Below are 19,122 nucleotides of genomic sequence, written 5' to 3'. Positions count from 1 at the left end.
ACTGCTCTTTTCCCTAGGTGTTACGATTGAAGGCTATAAGATGCAATGTGAATCTGCTATCAATTCCTCTGGTAGATACTACTACCACCACAGAAACTTTTGCAAAATGAGTTTTCTGCAAATATGCTTCAGTGCGGTGTCCAGTAGCCTCCCTGAAAGCAGGGTTGGGGGTAGCTTTAACTAAGCTGCTGTTGTGCATTTCCACTTCCATGGAGCAGTCTAAATGTGCGGCTGTACCTGTTCATCTGTGGGACAAGACCCTCCCAAGTGAAGGAACATAATCAACAGATGGGGTGGGACATCTGTAGGACAGATGTTTGCAAAGCTCGCAGTTCTAAGTCCTCTTTCCCCTACTGGTTTAATCAAATAATAGTCCTCCACTGCTGCACTAAGACGATTTATTTTCTACAGCTTTCTACAGTACAGTAGTGTACTTCAGTAACTAAGGTAGGGCAATCGTGTGGTCAGAAATTGAACCTGTCAGTAGTGTTACGAAAAAGATTGTGTGTTCAACATGATTCTAACTCTCTCCTTATCTTTTTTGTTCATTTTCTCCACCCACCAGAACTTTTTAAGACATCAGAACAATAAAACAAATTACAACCTTGTTTGTGAGACACTTCAGTTTTTGGACTGTATCTGTGGAAGCACGACAGGTGGACTAGGCTTACTGGGGCTTTACATCAATGAGAGGAACGTAGCTCTTGTGAACCAGACATTGGAAAGCTTGACTGAGTATTGCCAAGGTCCATGCCATGAAAATCAGGTGGGGCTTGAATAGATGCAGAACAATGTACCTGAATGTATGGTATCTTTGTGCTTATCGTAAACTCTTTAGTGTTGTTAATAACGTAAGACCATGTGCAATTACTATGATTAACCTGAACATACACCGCACCTGCATAAGGCCTGAGAAATCCTTTCAAGCCAGAACAGAAAACAGACTCTTCCTTTAGCCTGTCAGTTTACATACAGGGTTTCTAGAGAGTTTAATGTCACATAATTGGGTCCATAGTTTGAAACTCACTTCATGAAACTTTGAATTTCAAGTCACAACTGTGTTATATATTACCTATATAATAACGTTGTTTGTTGTTTTTTTTCCGTTTCCATGCATTTTGCCTTTTCAGGTTTTTATATAGGATGCTAATTTTTACTTTCCCAGTTTAACCTACAGCTGCCACAAAATTTGACTTACTGTTCTGTTGTGCTACCTGTTGGCATCTTTAATTAGGATATCAATAGGAATATACGTGAGGGTAAAGACCATGCTTCTAATGAAATACATGGTTCTGTGCCTTCATCGATGCAGCCTTTTGAGTTGTGGCTGTTGGTAACTGTGTCTTCAGTGCTATTCTGAGGCAATACAGATATGCAGTGTACTTACATGCTGCTGTATTTGATCTGAGGAGAACTGTAGTAAAGTTGTCACAGTGGATGAAATATCAGAATTTTCAATATGGATTAATGATGGGAAAATATCAGTGGGCAAAATTACAAAGACACAATCTATTCTTGATACTAAGGACAGCTGAAGGAATGCATGCAGTATTAATGTTCCTTCATTAACATACATAAATGAAGTGCAAAGCGCTTCTATTACTGTTGCTGGTTACCAATTGACATTAATTAATACTTTAAAACAAGCAACCAAAAATCCTTTAGTAGGCAAATTTCTACACAGTCATATTTGATCCATTAATGAATGGGAAAAATATTTGTAAGAAATAATAATTTCAATGGAAATAAAAAAAGAATCCATGTTTTCAAGCTAACTTGTTCACTAACTTTACTGATAATGGAAGGGAATGATTATTAAGGCTTAATTACTTAGGCTCACCTGCTGGGAAGTCACTCAGGATTAGAGTGATACTTGTTTAAACCATCTGCAAATCTAACACGGTGTGTTTTGGTGACCAATGCTCCGCACTGTCATTTTCATCTGTTTGTTTTGTGTTTGTTTGTTTTTTCCCTCTGTCTGGAAAGCTTTTCCTTTCATATTGTCCAATGAATCTATTTGAAAAGAAAAAAATACCATAGGCTTACACAACTGACATTTATTTTACATACATTCCAGTATGACTTTTAAGATTCTGTGTCTGTGTGTTCAGCCAAATCTGGCAGTGCTCCTATGGACTGTTGTCTGTAGCTTATACCACCTCGTGCCTAATCCTGCGTGTTTCACAGCAAGCAAATTTTAGCTTGCACCGCTTTTTTCTCACTTGTATACTTCACTGTTGACAGTGTTGGGATTAGCTCTGTACTACATATTTCCCCAGCACCATTTGTGGCACGTTTTCAGGCTGCTCTGCTTCGGCAGTCGCAGGGTCGTCCAAGTTCTGGACCCTTTATTTGGAAATTTGCTGCATATTCTTTCTCTTTCCCACTCCCCCCCAATTCTCAGTCTCCTTCCCTCTCTTCTGACTCTCTTCTCTTATTTTGTAGACCTGCATAGCTACCCATGAATCGAATGGGATTGATATTATAATTGCACTCATCTTGAATGACATAAACCCTCTTGGCAAATACTGCATGGACTTGGTGCTTCAGCTAAAGGTACAGTCAATGTAAATTTGTTTATTTAAATGTGAGTAATAATAGAAGACATACCTATGCAAGAGCTCCAGGCAGCCTGGCATTTACTTAGTCTTGCCATAGTGTGATATACTCGGCAGCCCTGGAAGACAAATGGTGCACATGAATTCAGCTCAACTTAATCTGCACAAGATCCTCTACCACGGGCCTTTTGACCCTCAGTTGTGTTTGGGAGTATACCCACAGCTTTTTTTTTTTTTAAAGAATACTATCAAATAGATACAGATAGCTAGCATGAAGAGTCTACATGGTGGACATAAAATCTCTAATAAATAGCTATCCTATTAAGGGGAAGGAACGTTCATTCTCTGTACATACTGAATTCTGTGATTCTGTGAACTTTAAAAAATATTTGACAAGGATATGTTGTGAAAAAGAGTAATATATCAGATGACCTGCAATTAAAATGTCAAATAAATCTGGCAACGCAGTTACAGTGTGTTTTATTACCCTTTGCAGTATCCTCTGAAGAGAAAGGTGAAGTGTAGAGTTGGGGGGGGGGGGGGGGGGGGGGGTTGTACTTTGTTTTGTATTCTCTGGGGAGTTAGATAAGTTTGTCTGGTCTGTGTGCCATTGCATGCAAAGAGGAGCTTTGCAGCTCTACTGTCTGTCAAGTAGGGTAGAGTACGTCCAGGAGGAGCTGTGATTTACTGTTGTTTCTTGCCTTCTGAATGAAGAATTTCCATTGCAGATGGTTTGTTTCCTCCCCCAAACCAGCAAATACTTTGCGGTAGCTGCATTGCATCATACTGGCAATATTGTGAATGTCTAATAAAATAATTAATACAGCCGTATATCATGTAAAATGAAACATTGAATCAACAGTGTTTTACAGATGATTTTAATAACTGTAATTACATGATTGAATGGCAGTATAATTCAGGCCCCCCTCAAGAAAAACACTTAAGCAGACATTTACCTTTGAACTCACAGATAGTTCTTTGAAGTCCAAATTTAAATCCTTGTAAAGACTAGTGCCATTTCAGTTTGCTGTTGTTGTGAAGCTAGAGAAGATCTGTTAAACATCTTTTCTATGCAATTGCCAGTAATGGAGTTTACTGGCATTGCTGCAAGGACCAATTTGGCCATATTCACAGGACACAGTATGCCACGCTGTTACTTAAACAGTAAAAGTTGTAAGGAATGATGCCAACGGGTCAAACTGTAGAACTGATATTAATTTGACAGAACCAGGGTCATTTAGGTTAGAAGGTACATCTGGAGGTCATACAGTCCAGCACCAAGCAAGGTCAGCTAGAGCAGGTGGCCATTTTGAGATGTCACAAACAGGGCAAACTTCCAGTATTTGCCTGACCTCAGAGTAAAAAAGTATTTTCTTTTGTTAGACACAATTTCATGTGTATTTTAATTTGTACCTATTACCTCCTGTCTGTCGCTTGGTATAGATCCCTCTTTATTCTCTCTCATCAAGTATTTAAACACACGGATAAGATTCTGATGAGTCTTCCCTTCTCTAGGCCAAGCAGTCCCAGCTCATTCAGCTGCTCCTAAAGAAAAATGCTCCATTCACTTATTGACACAGCCATATGCTGGACAGTAAGTCCACATTATTCTGGACAGAACTGGACACAGTACTCAGCCGGATGTGATATCAAGAATTAGATTGTTAATGTTTAACATTGACAGTCTGTCAGTGCTTATAGGCAACCCTGAAGTTGCAAATATGGAAGTTTTACAGGGAAAATACAAAATTTTAAGTATATAGGCTCACACACGCATACAAACAAACTCAGACACTGTTTTCAGAGAACATTGTATGCTGAACGCATACCCCACAGCCAAAGCAAAGGCCATGAAGAATTATATTTTCCCATACCGTCCTAATTTGGCTTGTTTTGCACACACTTTGTGATGTGGTATTTAATTACATCTTCATGGATTATATTTTCCATTGGATTCCTGAATCATTTGGTGAGCAGGATAGACAATGTTCACTGAGTGAACAGATGGATAATGTTCTGTTCTGTATTTTATTATTCTGAATATGACACCCCAGCCTTCCTTAGCGACTAGTATTAGGCCCTGGCACAGAGTATGACCTCAATATCTGTCACTGTATGTAGTGGAAGGATGAAGAGATGTTTTCATTCTAGTAACCCATGTAATTCACTGGAAAAGAGTGGAGAGACTAATATGAATGGGTTTGGGGTATTTGTTTGTTTGTTTTTCTCATAGTGTTGTATGAGATGAGAACCCAGGAAAAGAGAAATGAAGGCCAGAAGCATTTGGGATGTTCATTTTATAGCACCTAGGGGCTGATTTTTCACAAAACTAATGTGTTATAAGGAACTTCAAACTGTATTTTCAAAGTATTTGACCTCTTTTCATTATTGATACCTGGGAATTGACATCATGATGTCAGAATCTCAAAGCATGCAGAAAATGAGGAACAAGGAGTTAAACTAGCATCTCGAACTCAGGTGTAAGTGATCGGATAGGGAAGGAGAAGGAGAAAGTGACTTATGAGTCAGAAATTTCTTTCTTAGGGACAAAAAATGAGAGGGTGTACCCGCTTGCTGGACTTATAGGCACACCACTTTTTCTGAGTTGGTAGCAAAAAGCTGGCTGTTAACAACAGTAAGTCCTATCCATCCTCTGTCTTTACTTAGTACAAGCAGCAGTAGACTTCTCTCTACTCCTAGGATTGCCTGCTCTGGTAACAGCTCCAGAGCCCTTATCATCCGTGAGTGAGTAGACTGGGGCTTTCCTCCACTGTTTCCACTTCTACTTTCTCAAGCTACCTTGCAGCCTCTCTCATCCCCTTCTCTACTCATTTTGAGATCCTACCAATGCTGCCACACTTGGATTGCTTGCCATTGTAGGGGAACTCTTCAGCAGAATTAGAACCATCAAGTTCTTCAGAACAGTGCTCTGGTCTCAGCACTTTATCTTATATGCACACTCAACTTTTGCAACGTAAGTTGGCTAGAGTCTGGCTAGACTTTTCCAGTGGGTGATCCTAATTTTATTTCAGAAAGAAAAGAGCGACTATAAAAAAATACATAGGGAGTCTCATTCATCTTCAGTGATCCCAGTCTTACCTTCTCATCCATTGTTCTTGGTCCTCATCTCATCACTGTCGGCAAACCGTCTCCTCTTTTCTTACTTCTCACTCAACTTCCAGTTTCCTCTCCCAGAAGGTCCTAGTTCTCCAGTCGTGTATGAATCTTCCTTCTTTTCCCTTTCCCTTCCTTTTCCTTCTGACTTTTAATCTTACAGTCCCCCAGTTCTCAATCCATGTCTTAATATAATTGTTTCAAGTTCTCCTCGTGCATTCTCAAATCTTTATTTCATTTCCACACATTTTCTGAATTTCAGTAGCAAATGTTTCCATTTCCACATCCTATGAGGTACTCCATACATATCTCAGTTGCACATAAAAGCACTATTTTAATTGTCCATGTACGTCTTGCCTAGCTCCCAGGTGTTGGTCCAGTAGAACAGGGGAAACCCGCCCTATTTTGGAATCCCACCTTGGGCTTGGAGCTGTGACATAGGACCTAGGAGATAGTTCCTAATTCTGTTTGGTTCCCTGGCTTGGAGTCTTTTCCTTGCCAGTCCTATTGCTGTTTTCATTTTACGTTTTCCTACAATAAGCTTGAGTCCCTTTTCAGTCTCCCTTTTGCTCAAGTTCCTCTTTCAGTCCCTTTCAAAATAGGCAGTCCTTCCCTCCATGTTCCACAAGCCTAGGCAAATACCTAAGAGCAAGTGCAGACTGTAAATTGCTTGAATGTGTTTGTTGTTCCCTGTGCTGAAGCATACTGTTCAGAGATACATTGTCAGGCTGGAGAAATACTCTGACAAGAACTCGTGAACTTGAAAAAAGGAAAACATGAAGTCCTGTATCTGGGGTGGATTAACCAATACAATAGTACAGGCTGGGTGCTGACTAACTGAGAAGTAGCTTTGTAGAAAGAGGTGGCTGTCCTGGTAGAGAAGTTGAACATCAGTCAGCAGTGCCCCCTCACAGCAGAGAAACCTAACCATGTCTTGGACTGTATTAGGAAAAGTGTAGGTAATAGGTTTAGAGAAGTGATCTTTCCCATCTGTTTGACACTTGTTAGACTGCGTTTGAAATATCTTGCCCATTTTGGAGCTCTCTGGAGCAGGAAAGGCATTGATGTACTGGAGTGATTCCAGTGGAGTGCTATAAAAATGATACATGAAGTGAGGTTCAGCTTGCACAAGAGTTAGCTTCAAGGAGCCCTCTTGCTGTCTGCAATGACCCCAGGAGAAGATGGAGCCAGAATTCTCTTGGAGTTGCATAGTGGAAAGATAAGGAACAGTAAACACAAGCTGGAGTATGGGAAATTCTGGTTAGATACAATAAAAACTTATTTACCTGTGCAGGTCAATGAAGCTGGGAACTGGTGCCCAGGAAGGTTGTGGGGTTCATTGTGGCCTTCCAGTACTTGAAGGGAGCATATAAACGGGAGGGGGAATGGCTGTTTACGAGGGTGGATAGTGATAGGACAAGGGGGAATGGTTTTAAATTGAGACAGGGGAGGTTTAGGTTAGCAATTAGGAGGAAGTTCTTCAGTCGGAGGGTGGTGACGCACTGGAACAGGTTGCCCAAGGAGGCTGTGGATGCCCCATCCCTGAAGGCATTCAAGGCCAGGCTGGGTGTGGCTCTGGGCAGCCTGGTGTAGTAGTTGGTGACCCTGCACATGGCAGGGGGGGTGGAAACTACATGATCATTATGGTCCTTTTCAACCCAGGCCAATCTATGATTCTATGATCTTTGGACATCAGCTTGACACAGCCCTAAGCAGGAGCTGTGAGCAGGGACTGGGGCTGCTGAAAGATCAGTGCAGAGAAGAGCCTTGAATACATGACTTCATTGTACAGCCTACATGATTTTGTGATTCTGTGCCAAATGAGAAGAAAACCTGCAGGCTTTTAGCTGTGAAACTGGCGAGTTTCTGCGGTACAGTATTCAAATTATAGTTTCAAAAATACTTAAGAATTGTACAAATTTGGCTGGATTTCCATACATTATTTTCTTTTCTTGGCATCTGATGTTCCACATTTTCAGCTCTGTTAACAAAACTTGGATATACAAACCCTGTTTAAAGCTGAAGTAGTTAGGAAGGCCCAGCAAACAGGTGAGCGTGGGCATGGTGTCTCCTCAGTTTATGAGTGCGATCGATTTAGCTGTTGTACTGCCACCTCCACCAAGATGTTGAGTTACAGAGAAGTGAAACAAACTTACCCAGAATCACACAGGAAGCTTCTGGCCGAGCTAGGAACTGAACAGTTGTACACTGAGGCCTGTTAGGTTAAGATGCTTAAACCTCTCAAACCATTCTTTCTTTCCTGTTCACAATTGATGTTACTGGAAGTAAGACAGGTCTTCAAAGTCGAGGGTGCTACTGAATAATGCCTGCTGAAGTTCATAGTATTGAATTGGTGGGAGAGATCTCAGACAGAAGTGGACAGTTGACAGAGCAAAGGATATCTTTATACATTCCCCCCTGGAATATTTGATGGCGAAATGAAGTCTCAAGCATGTGTGAAAACAGTTTGTTTTAGAGTCTGTTAAATAATAACCACTTAGCATTTATAAAAAACAAAGGGGAAGGCAAACTGCCTGAATGATGAAGCCTTTTGTGTAATGCGTTTTGTAATTACCTGTGCTGAGCATTGCTTTAATAGAATGCCATGGTAAAAATGGCTAGGTGAGCAAAAAGAGAGGGAAACAGGATTTCGTTTCTCGTTCTTTAGAACAAAACTCTATATTTGAGTCAGAATTGTTCAATATTTAAAATGCTTCTTCCCACATGGCATGCAGGATTTGTTAGCCTTACAGTATGCTGACATTAAAATGGGAGAGAAGCCCTATTAAATATGCCAGTAAAATAAAAGATGAAGTAGTTCAAAATCGTATCCGCTAAAAAACTGGTCCTAGTAATTTCAATTAAAACAAATGCAAGGATCGTTAATCCATGAAATAGATTTTAAATTTGCATTAACTTGGTTTTGTATCTCCAGAACAATGCCTCCAAGCTTTTGCTGGCTATTATGGAAAGCAGGCAAGACAGTGAGAATGCGGAAAGAATCCTTTTCAACATGAGACCGAAGGAACTGGTGAGAAAACTTCTGAATATTCATAAATCTTCTAGCTGAAAAAAAAATCTGTCATTAAAACATTTTAAAATGGTCTGCATCTAAACTGAAGAGCGTTGGCAGCATACAGTGACACAACGCATCAAGATAGTACTAATTCACAGAAAAGTGCTTTAAATGGATCAAGCACGCATGATTTCAGTCTTTACGACTTCATTATTTTTATCCGTTCCAAGCACTTTTCTGTAATTGTTTCCTAACTAAATTATCCTACCCTGGTAGACTGTCTTCAAGTACGCTTTGTCAGGGGCTGGGAAATTAAGCTTGAGCAGTTTGTGAAACAGTGCTAACAGAAATGCATGTGCGTTTGTCTGTCTGTGTGTGTATTTACACGTCTCATCAACAAACGAGTTACAAACAAGTTACCAACAGTTGTTGCTGTGTTACAGAACAAGCACGGTACTTGTTTAGGTCTCCAGGAATTTTGAATCGATTGGAAGTTTGGAGAAATTGTTTCCAGTCAAACAGCGACTGGGAAATCTGCTTTGTGGGGAAATACGTGGGCATCAGCCCCTGTGCTTAGATGGAGCCCAGTGATCTGCTGGCTTCTGGGAGTCAGTGCTTCGGTGGCATGTCAGCACACTGAGGTCATCCCTAGCGTACAACTACAAGATCAGGCCCTGCATGGGCAACTGAGGACTTTTGTCTTTTTGTCCTGCAAGAGACTTTTGTGTATTTTGGAATTATACCAGCACTCTGCTCAGATCTGTGCCTCACTTTTCTTTTTGGTTTAATTATTTCTTTTCTGTTACACTATATGGAGAGCTCCGAGTTACAGTGCAGCCTGCTGTAGCCAGACAAGGATTGTGTCTGCACTGTAAGTGCCGAAAGACATTGCCTGTGATATCTGCTGATCTGTCTTTAAAAGCATTTGTGAAAATACCTGCTCACAAAGACTCAGCGTTCCTGTTCCTTTCTCGTGGTTAAAGAAGTTGTGCTGACAAGAAGTGTAGCACTTTGGAGCTTCATAAATACTTCACACTCTTCTTTATTCAAAAGGTGTACCTCAGACTGCTTGCTTTTCTTTCAGAACTACAGGGCACCCATCCAAGCTTGGGCTGAACAAAGTGAATATGTTCGAACATCGTGTGCTTTTTTCCCTGAGAATGTCAGTTATTTCATCTCAATTTGGTTTGTGTTGCAGGTGGATGTGATGAAGAATGCATATAACCAAGGCCTAGAATGTGACCATGAGGAGGAAAACGGAGATGATGGCATCTCCCCAAAAGATGTTGGCCATAATATTTATATTTTGGCACATCAGGTATTCCGTATTTGTTGTACAATTGCTTCCAGAAGAGCACTGCATGCTTAAACTCCACTCAAAACCTGTCTGATCCAATATCCTTTCTTATAATTTCTGTCTTACATTTTTGTACAACATGACCTTAATTGCAGTGCTGCTGATAGCAGGACAAGTAAACAGCATCAGAATAAGAGGTGGCATTCTGAGTAATTTGGTAGGCACTATTTGTGTGAAATAACAATGTAGAGCAAAGCAATTAATGTACACTTAGTTTTGTCTTTCTTTAACATTAACATCTCATTTATATAAATCAAGTTGTTATTTCTACATTTTAATTAGTAGCTTCAGTTGGGCTATCAAGTGAACTTGGGTTGAAAATATTCAGATTATTTGAGATATAGTCTTTACTCGGCTAATAAGAATAATCGAGCCTTTTTACTCTTTTCTCCTTTACTATCAAATTTACTTTATTTTTCAATTGTGTTAAGAATATTGAAAAAAAATGAAGACCACATGAATTTTATCATATCATAAATGATAGCATTTTTTGTTTCAGGAAGGGCCATGCTTTTAAAAATGATTTTACCAAGAGGCAGTTTCTTATCTATCTCTTACGGGAAATGAGGGAATATTCTTTATTAATTATACTTGTTAAGTGTAAGGATTTAAACGCTCAATGAAAGAAGAAAAATCTTTAGTTACAATGGTGTTATACAATATTTTTTTCAAGCAAGGAATGGAAAATCAGGTACTGAATTGTGCTCAAATGCTTGCAGCATATTTAAGTAGTTAAGTCTTGTTATTATGTTGTTATGGGTGACCACGTTGTACTCTTGTGCTGTATGTAGGACTGTGCATAAGATACTTGTCAAAGATTGGCCAATTTTTGAAAGGAAATTTAGCTTCTTACCTTGTATGACTATTTATTCCTAGTATCAAAGCTTGTAATGAAAATTTACAAATCTGACAAATCACAATGTTGGTATTTTATGTCAGCTCACGTTAAATGACCTAACAGTGTTCATGACTGTGGGAAATAATCTTTCTGGAGTAGAATAGAGCTCTAAAACTATGTATGTAGTACCTGCTGGGATCATTTTAGCAGAGAGGTCACTCCTAAGGGTACATGAGTTAGCTGAGGTGTAGAATAAATTCTGCCCCTATTCATGTGCTGGGGAGGCCCACAAAGCCCCTCCACGTAGCTGTTCTAAATGCCTCATCTGTTGTGGGTGTTTTGGCCACATAAAGCTCATGGCAGCAATTTACTGTTCTCCATCCAGCTCTATAGAATGAAATGATTGAGCATGATCGGCTCTGTACACCATTAAAACAACTATCTTTTCACAAAAATGACTGTTTTAATCTTCTCACATTTCTGTAACTATGCATGTGTCTGTTTACAATAGCTTTGCAGCCATGTCAAGCCCACTATCAAAACAGAGCAATGAAAGGGCAGGCAATGTGGGGCCTTTCCCTCTCCTCTGCTGATGAAAAGCTTTGATTCTTGGCAAAGGACTGCTGGTCCTTGACCCCAAACTCTTTCTCTTTGTGCCCTTTCACTCACTCTGGGATGGGCAGGATATGTACTTGGTCCCTCCTCAGTAAAGCCATTGTTGCAGGGTTCGTTTTCTGGCTCCACTCTAAATACCCCCTTCTATTTTGCTGTGTCTAAGGTGCTTATTGGTAGCTGGCCTTCCACTTGGCTTAACCAACCTAATTTACATAGTGTTTCTTTGCTGTACTCCTTACAGTTTCAGAGTCCACCTGATGTTGTTTTTTTCCTACAACCAACATGTCTCGTCCATCACTCTCCTGACACTTGCATGTGACTACTTGCTTTAGTTACAGCCTTTTGGTGCCTCTGTAATAGCAGAATCAAGACCAAGAGTTCCTCTTTTTGCTGTTAGAGCCTTCAAACAGAGACAGTTTATTTTGGGGAGCCCAGACTTTCAGTTTTTGTCGTTGCACTTTTCAGGACTCTGATGGGTTCTGCATTTTGCTACCCCTACATCCTTCCTTGCTCTTCCTGTGGCTGATTTTACCAGAAGCAAAAGGCATTCTTGTAAATGCTTCACCTGCAGTGCATAGAAACTTTTAAATATGTTGCAAGCAAAGCTGAGATTTCTGTTATTAAATCACCCAATTCCTACCTCAAATGCACATGCAGGCACGCATATGCATGTGCATGTACACACAAAAACACACATGCAGAGAGCCTGGGACACGGTGGTAAGATATTGGCTGTTAAATATCCGTGTCATGACAGTTACCACTTCACTTCCTCATGTTTCTCTGTCTTCATTACTTCCCTCAATATTTTCATCCTCATCCATCCTGCCATGTGCAATAGTTGTGCTGCATCCCCTGCACTGACTTAGGGGCAGTCTGGACACTGCTACTCTCTACTTTTTCTGTTCAACATATTATGAGCAGAGGGGAGAATGGAGCACCACTGAGAGAAAACAGAACTGGATTATCCATGAGGAACTACCCTGATTTGCACTCATACTCTGCAGCCTGGCTTTGGGGCAGGGGCTCATTCCAGATGTAGCTCTTCTGCAGCCAGTTGTGGAGGAGACACAAGCTGGTGCTTGAGGTTACGTCCTTTAAAAAAAAGCCTATTATTCCTGGATGAAGGCAGGTCACAATTATCTTGAAAATCCATGGAGAAGATTCTTTTTTCTGTGTCTTGTTCAAATGTCATGTTCAGAGCAAAGCCTTGAACTTGACAGTGCTAATTTCCTACAGTAGTGTCTCGGGTGAATACCCGTGATGTGCTACAGATAGTTCCATCAGTTCTTTTCAAGCTTCAGTCAAAAAAGATTGGTGTGGTGTTTTTATTACTGTCCTTTTTAAAAGATCCTGTTAAAGCAGGTTATGCTTTGTTTTGCAAAGCTAGTAAGGCCATCCTCAAAGAGACTTCATCTTTATGTGATGTCTGTGTAGAGTTTACAAAAGCTTTTTGACATGGTAGTGCACAATAGTTCAATACTTACACTAATGCCTCTGCAACTGAGAGGTGAATAGGAGAATTAAGTTTTTTATGGCTACAAAAAAAAAAAAAAGAAATCATAAAAGGACAAAAAAAATCTCTCACTTTTCTGGTGACTGCCCGAGCTTCCTAGCTTTTAGTTATAAAAAAGTATTTCAATAGTTTGTAAACTACAAATGCTCTATTAGAGTTAACAGGATTTCTGTGAAGTTTGTGACCCCTTTATGTTTACTATAAAATAGGAAAATGCACTGGTTATAACCACAGCCTTCTATAGTTTGCATGCATGTATTTATGTACTTCTGTTAACTGCAAATACTTTGGAGTGCTTCTCTGTTTTTCAGCTAGTTGCAAACTCTCTAAATCAAGCACAGAGCCCTAGCAAATACACTGTGCCTTTCAGAATGAGTTTATTCACGAGGCTCAGAGAATATTATATAAATTTACATAGCTTCTAGTCAGCTTGCAAAGAATGCACTGTCATCTGCTGTAGAACTGCGTAGACATATCCTTGATCTAAAAGGGTGTGAGTGGGTAGGAGGTAGGGAAGCAAACTGTAGTACTACAACAAAATTTTCAATGCCTTGTGACTCCTTCCATCTCATTCCCAAAGCTTTTGCAGGGGTATGGAGTATGACCTAGTGTGGCATCCCTTTTATGATACATGTTCTGAGGCTCTCAGACAAGCAAAATGTTCCTTAATCTTAAGCACATACTTTAGTGTCTTGCTGGAGAAGGAGCATAGGTCTTGAAATTCCACCTTTGTCCTTTTGTAGCCTCCAGGTGAGTAGGAGGGATCTCTATGAGATTAAGCTAAAGTTTTATTTAAATCCCAAGGGAGAAACTACTTAGATAAATATGATAATTTCCTAGGGGCACTGAAACTTAATGAAAAACCATTTCCTCCTACCCATAAGGTTAGAAGAAGTTAATGCTGCTTGTTATCAACGCGGGTATACAGAATAAATGAACGTGAACTCGATCGAGCCTATATTCTGGTAGACTGGTGTAGTTAGAAGTTCCCTTTCGTCAATAAATTCTTAAAATAAATGTAAAAGAAGCAGGATTTGGCTGTGAATTGTAAGGTTCCTGCTGCATGTACTACTAAGCATACTGTAGCAGCTGGGGGAAGTAAGTCATACACCTTTCCTTCAGGGGCAAATATTAAATGAACTGAGCAAAATAAGTCATTCAGCCAAATAGATTTGTCTGTATAAAGAACATTAATAGCATAATCAATACTTCTTTATCAAATATTGCAAACTTTATCAAAATAACCTTAGTGCCTGTTTACTTCATGTAGTTAACTGCATATTGGTGTAGGCACAATGAGGAATCATTACTAACTAGACTTTTTTTAATAGGAGATATTATTGGTAACAATGGTGACATCAATTTACAGCTCAGGAGTAGGGGTGCACTACAGGCTATATTTTTACAAGGTGATATTTTTGACACTTGAAATCGTTTGATAACGAGGCCTGAATACAGTACATTCACCTAGGAGAAACTTAAGCACAAAGCCTTTGTTTCTGTGGCTTTCTGTTTATCACACCATCTGTATCTTCCACTTTATTTTCTGCATCAATGCTGTGCCTGGATCCACATAGTTCTTGGGCTCTCTACAATGGAACAGAGAAATTACAATAATAATAGTAATTCTGGAAGAATTAGCTTTGCCTTTCATGGTTTTTGAAGCAGTTAAAAGCTGTAGTTAATTTTGTTTCCCCCTCTTGTAGTGTAGGTAGTATTATCCAGTCTTACAGATAAAGACACCAAGCCAGAAGCAGGTGTAGACAGCAAGTCATTAGCCATCATGGGAAGAGAAGACAGCTTGCTTGATCCCCGGTGCCTTGCCTTAACTGCTACACTGGGTTTCCTCTTATGCTCACTTGATCCCAGCTATGTTACTAATGAGGAAAATTGGCATTTAATAGCTAGTACAGTTGACAGTTGAGAAGTGCATAATCACTGAGCACATTAATACTCCAAGAGTCTTTTAAAGAAATCATTGTAAAATATATTTTTCAAATAAACTCTTCTGCACTGCTAATATTATGGATTGTTAAGGCAAGAAGAGTTTTCACAGTATAACATATAAGTGTGAGATGGGCTGAGGGATACTGGATGGCTTCTGGTTTCTTTTTTTTTTTTTTGTGGGTAGTTATTTTTGGTGTTGTAGCATGAAGCAGCTGCTGGCTTTCCTTCAGTGGGCTGTATTTTCACATTTAGACAGATGACCTTAGTCCCTTGTTCCTCCTTTTCTCTTTTGTGTCTGTGTATGTGTGCACATAGAATAGAATATATTTATTAAAATATATGCTATAAGATTATATATGCTATAAGATTATAAATTCTAATACACATCCACTTGTCTTGATTGGCATACAATTCAAGTCAGGACAAAAGATTCCTTTGAAATAACTTAGTGAAAATGATGTGAGCAGATTTTCCATGGTTTAATATCTGGGGAGCATGAGAAGTATCAGTGTGAATATGTTCCTCCAGATATGAGATAGGATCAGTGCCTGTAGCTTGTCCTTCGGTGTGAGACTCCAAAGCTTTCTGAACTGACAGGGTTGCCTCAAGCTGAAAAATAGTATTCTGCATGAAGGAAATCTGGCTGCAGTCAGGGATAAATTTTAAGTGATGTTTGACTATTCATAAAGAATGAATGGTGAAGAAAACAGAAACAAATTACTTAATAGTGTGCATTCACTAGCACCTTCTATAAGCAAAAAGACAGCAAAGAAACAGCTGGAAGGCTGTTCAGGATAGGGAATGGCTAGAAGCAGTTACCACCCCAGCAGTCCACAGTGGGGATGAGATGACTAAAACAATAACATCATTGTTATACCTTGGAAAATATATGATCAGGAGCCAAGTACAAAAGTCTTGCATGAACAGTCTTTCCCCTTTCCCGTGCATGTTTGCATGTTCATTTGTAGCCAGTAGCTTTTATCTAAAAGAGATCTCCCCTTCCTCATTGGAACTGTGAGTTCCCAGAGCACTTGGCTCTGAAAGGTAGTTGGGAAGCAGCTTTCAGCTCCAGCAAGGGTTCTCCAGAAGACCTGAGGTCTTATGTGACTGCACTGTTTTGTGAATGTTTAGACCTGCTGACCAACAATGCTTCTTTCTGCCAATCCTGTGGTAGACACCTAGCTCAAAAATGGGACTGTGGCCCATTAACCCCAGAAGGTTCTGTCTTCAAAAAGCATGAGGCTCTGTTGACAAAAATTTTAAGTTGATTCTGTTCCATGAACATTTTGGCTTAATTCATTTGGCTTTTCATAAACTTCTCATTGGTGAACTCTAAAACAGTGGCGTCTTCAGTAAGTGAGATAAGGATTTTGGAAAAAAAGACCCAAATGCAAAAAAGTCTGAGCTTGTCTGGTGTAAATGGATGTACTGTACCAGCATCACTGGTTATTTTGAGTGAAAATAGATCCAGTCGCATTTTGTATCACAGTGGCTATTTCCAAACTTTGTAGCTGATATGAATGATCTTTGCAGCAGCAGTTTTCAAGCGTTCTCGGAGATCATCTTCCCAAGCACCTGATGGCACCTGATGAAACATGCTAAATGTACTTAACTAAATGGGGCTACCTTTTGAGGCCAGTGAGTGATCAAACCTATCCTTCATGTTAAATCTATCTGTCAGTATAAACAACTCTGAGTTTGAGCAGTAAGGACGCTCACTTTCACAGGACATGAAATTTTTGGAGCTCAAGGATGGGTTTTTTGTTTTTTGTTGTTGTTGTTTTTTTTTCTTTTAAGTCTTTGCTGAGACTTGCAGCTTTTTTTGTTGTTGTTGTTTTGTGTCTTTCTTTGAACAACGAAACTCTTGCTGATAGCAGTGCCAAAACAAAGGGCTAATGGGGAGCAGTCCCAGGAACTGTGACTGTCAGGGGACTCGTATCCTTGGCTGCCAGACCTGAAACTTCTCATAGAACTTCTATGCTCCACATGTTGTTTTGTAGTTATCATCCTGATGAGACAGGCTATGGCATCAAAATGACACTGGCTAATTAAATGTCAGCAGAATCAGAATCTGTTGCAAGGCTTTTACACTTAGATTGCCAAGATTGAAACAGAAACCAATGACGCACATCACCCTCCTTGTGGCTCATTAGGATGGTATATAACTCTACCTTTAGCCAGCTGCAATATAGAGAGACAATATGGAGGCTGCTGCAGGGGCTTGACACTAATGAGCAACTGAAACATTAAACAAATGTCTGTGGCTGTTGTTAGGTCTCAGGTTAAAACCTTGGCAACTTGTCCTTCGTTGTTAGGTCTCAGGCTAAAGCCTTGGCAACTTGTCCTTCGATATTTTCTTTTTCTCCCCTTCTCCTTGGAAGCGTTTTCCTCAGAACACTGCCATGACTTTGACAGAGAGATACACAGGGACTTCTGTTTCCTACTGGAGTTCTGTTGACTTGGGTTGCAAGGAGCTGCTGGAATTCAGGCTGGAGCTTTTTACTGCAGGCTGGCCATTAGCTTAATGTCTACAGCTCTAGAGTAAGATCAAGTGAATATTATATGTATATGTGAGTTTTATTATGTGTAATATTAATGAGGGATGTATCCTGTTTGGCTGTGGTGGCTGAACGTTTCACTAATGCACAGGTGGTCCTAATATTTCTGTTTTGTGGCTTTCTTCTTCTATCTTTAACTTCTGTAATCCTGTGTCCTTGTGCCTTGTGGTTTACAAGATTTTTTTGTCATTGGGAAACATGTTGTATTGGTGTTGAGGCCCAAACGTTAGACCAGAAGAAGCATCTTTTATTTGTCAAATGTCTGTATTGTGAAATCTTCACATTAGTCTGTGGTTTTACCCTGAAAATTGGCTGTGGGAGAATGACATGGTCTTATTTAAGATATTTTCTGCTCTCAGGCTCCATTTACAATCCTGCATTAGTAATAAACATCCTATCTTTTTATTACTCTCTGAAGCAGCATGGACCAGGGAGAATGACTTCAATTCTCCTTTGGTTCTTTATCACCAGCAGGGCAGTTAGTTAGCTTCCGATTTTAAGGAGTCTTCATTTAGCTCTATCCTCAGCTGGTCTGTGTGAGAATATCTCCACTGAAGGTAGGCAAGTGATGCTCATTTACACTGGTAGAGAACTTAACCTTGTTGTTCTCAAACTTTACACCTAGCCTTCGAGCTCCCCACTTTGCATCTTGTATACACAGGCTTCGTTAGAGTGATGATATATGGGCCAAAAAAAAGCATAGCTTGCCTTAAAGCTTCTCAATTGAGTTTACATTCAGGAGAGTTATGCTGAAATAAAAATCATTTAATTTGTAAAGAGTAAACTCAATCCAGGAGCCATTGAGAGATGATAAATGTGGAGCCACACAGTGCCATCTTTACAAAATCACTCTTGAAAGTAAACTGCACTTTCTGTTGCCCTCAACTGCAGTGCTTACATGTTGTCTGCTTAGAAATGTATGTAATATAGGTACTTTCTTTGTTCAGATCGCAGCAAACACCCCTTATTAAGAAAGCTGTCTTACACGAAGTGTTGAATTGTAGTCATCTACTGTAGGTGAAGGCTTACTCTGGGCACAGAACTGGGACTTTTCCATTAGAGGTGACCTTCAAATGAACCAAAGTGCTCTTTTTCTGATATATAAAGCACAGCTAAAGCATTTTATTCAGAGCTAGGAGGAACTTGCTTTGTTTGTTTGTTTTGAAGGGAAGTGAGGGTAGCCTTGGAAATATCATGAAAGTGAAGTCTGTTCTTACTTAATATTATCAGAGTAGTTTTAATAGACCTCAGATATCTGCATGGTGAAATCCTACACCTTAATTAAAAACAGAGGGAGATGTCTTCTCTGAGAAAGACATACTTTTCTTACCCCTCTAAATTGTTCGATAGTCACTGATGTAATTATAGGTTAACAAAAATAAAGAGCATTAATCAGAATATCAAGATATGTCTGTTCCTCACAGTTGCTCAGTCTTAATTCTCATCTCCTCTGATGTCATAATTTAATTAGATATCGCTGTCATCATAGAGTTTTCCAGAACAGACAAGATCTGAATTTGCTACCTTAGTTGCCTTCCTCTTTGTTTCACTTATTTAACACAGCACAGAAGAATAAAACTGAGGTCCACTTTGCACTTTTTCTG

At 39.7% G+C, this 19,122-nt stretch overlaps 1 protein-coding gene and 1 long non-coding RNA gene across 7 annotated transcripts in view; one reads left to right on the top strand and one right to left on the bottom strand.

Annotated features, from left to right (window-relative positions):
* The window catches only part of ITPR2 (inositol 1,4,5-trisphosphate receptor type 2), a 264,932-nt gene that overhangs the window by 187,139 nt on the left and 58,671 nt on the right, over positions 1-19,122 (top strand). For all 6 annotated transcript variants that reach the window (XM_046904326.1, XM_015291441.4, XM_015291434.4 and 3 more), the window contains 4 exons: positions 566-766; positions 2,446-2,556; positions 8,608-8,703; positions 9,887-10,006. In XM_046904326.1, the coding sequence (XP_046760282.1) occupies positions 566-766; positions 2,446-2,556; positions 8,608-8,703; positions 9,887-10,006 (528 nt within the window). The remainder of the gene's footprint in view (positions 1-565; positions 767-2,445; positions 2,557-8,607; positions 8,704-9,886; positions 10,007-19,122) is intronic.
* On the bottom strand, positions 1,331-6,210 carry LOC124417415. Its single transcript, XR_006932180.1, has 3 exons — positions 5,658-6,210; positions 2,611-2,677; positions 1,331-2,013 (listed from the first exon to the last, which is right to left on the bottom strand). It is a non-coding gene; the product is annotated as an uncharacterized LOC124417415 (long non-coding RNA).

The sequence above is a fragment of the Gallus gallus genome, chromosome 1 (genome assembly GCF_016699485.2).
Source record: "Gallus gallus isolate bGalGal1 chromosome 1, bGalGal1.mat.broiler.GRCg7b, whole genome shotgun sequence".
Classification (NCBI taxonomy): Eukaryota; Metazoa; Chordata; class Aves; order Galliformes; family Phasianidae; genus Gallus; species Gallus gallus.
Note: the sequence above shows the minus strand (reverse complement) of the source record. Positions and strands in the feature narration are given on the sequence as shown.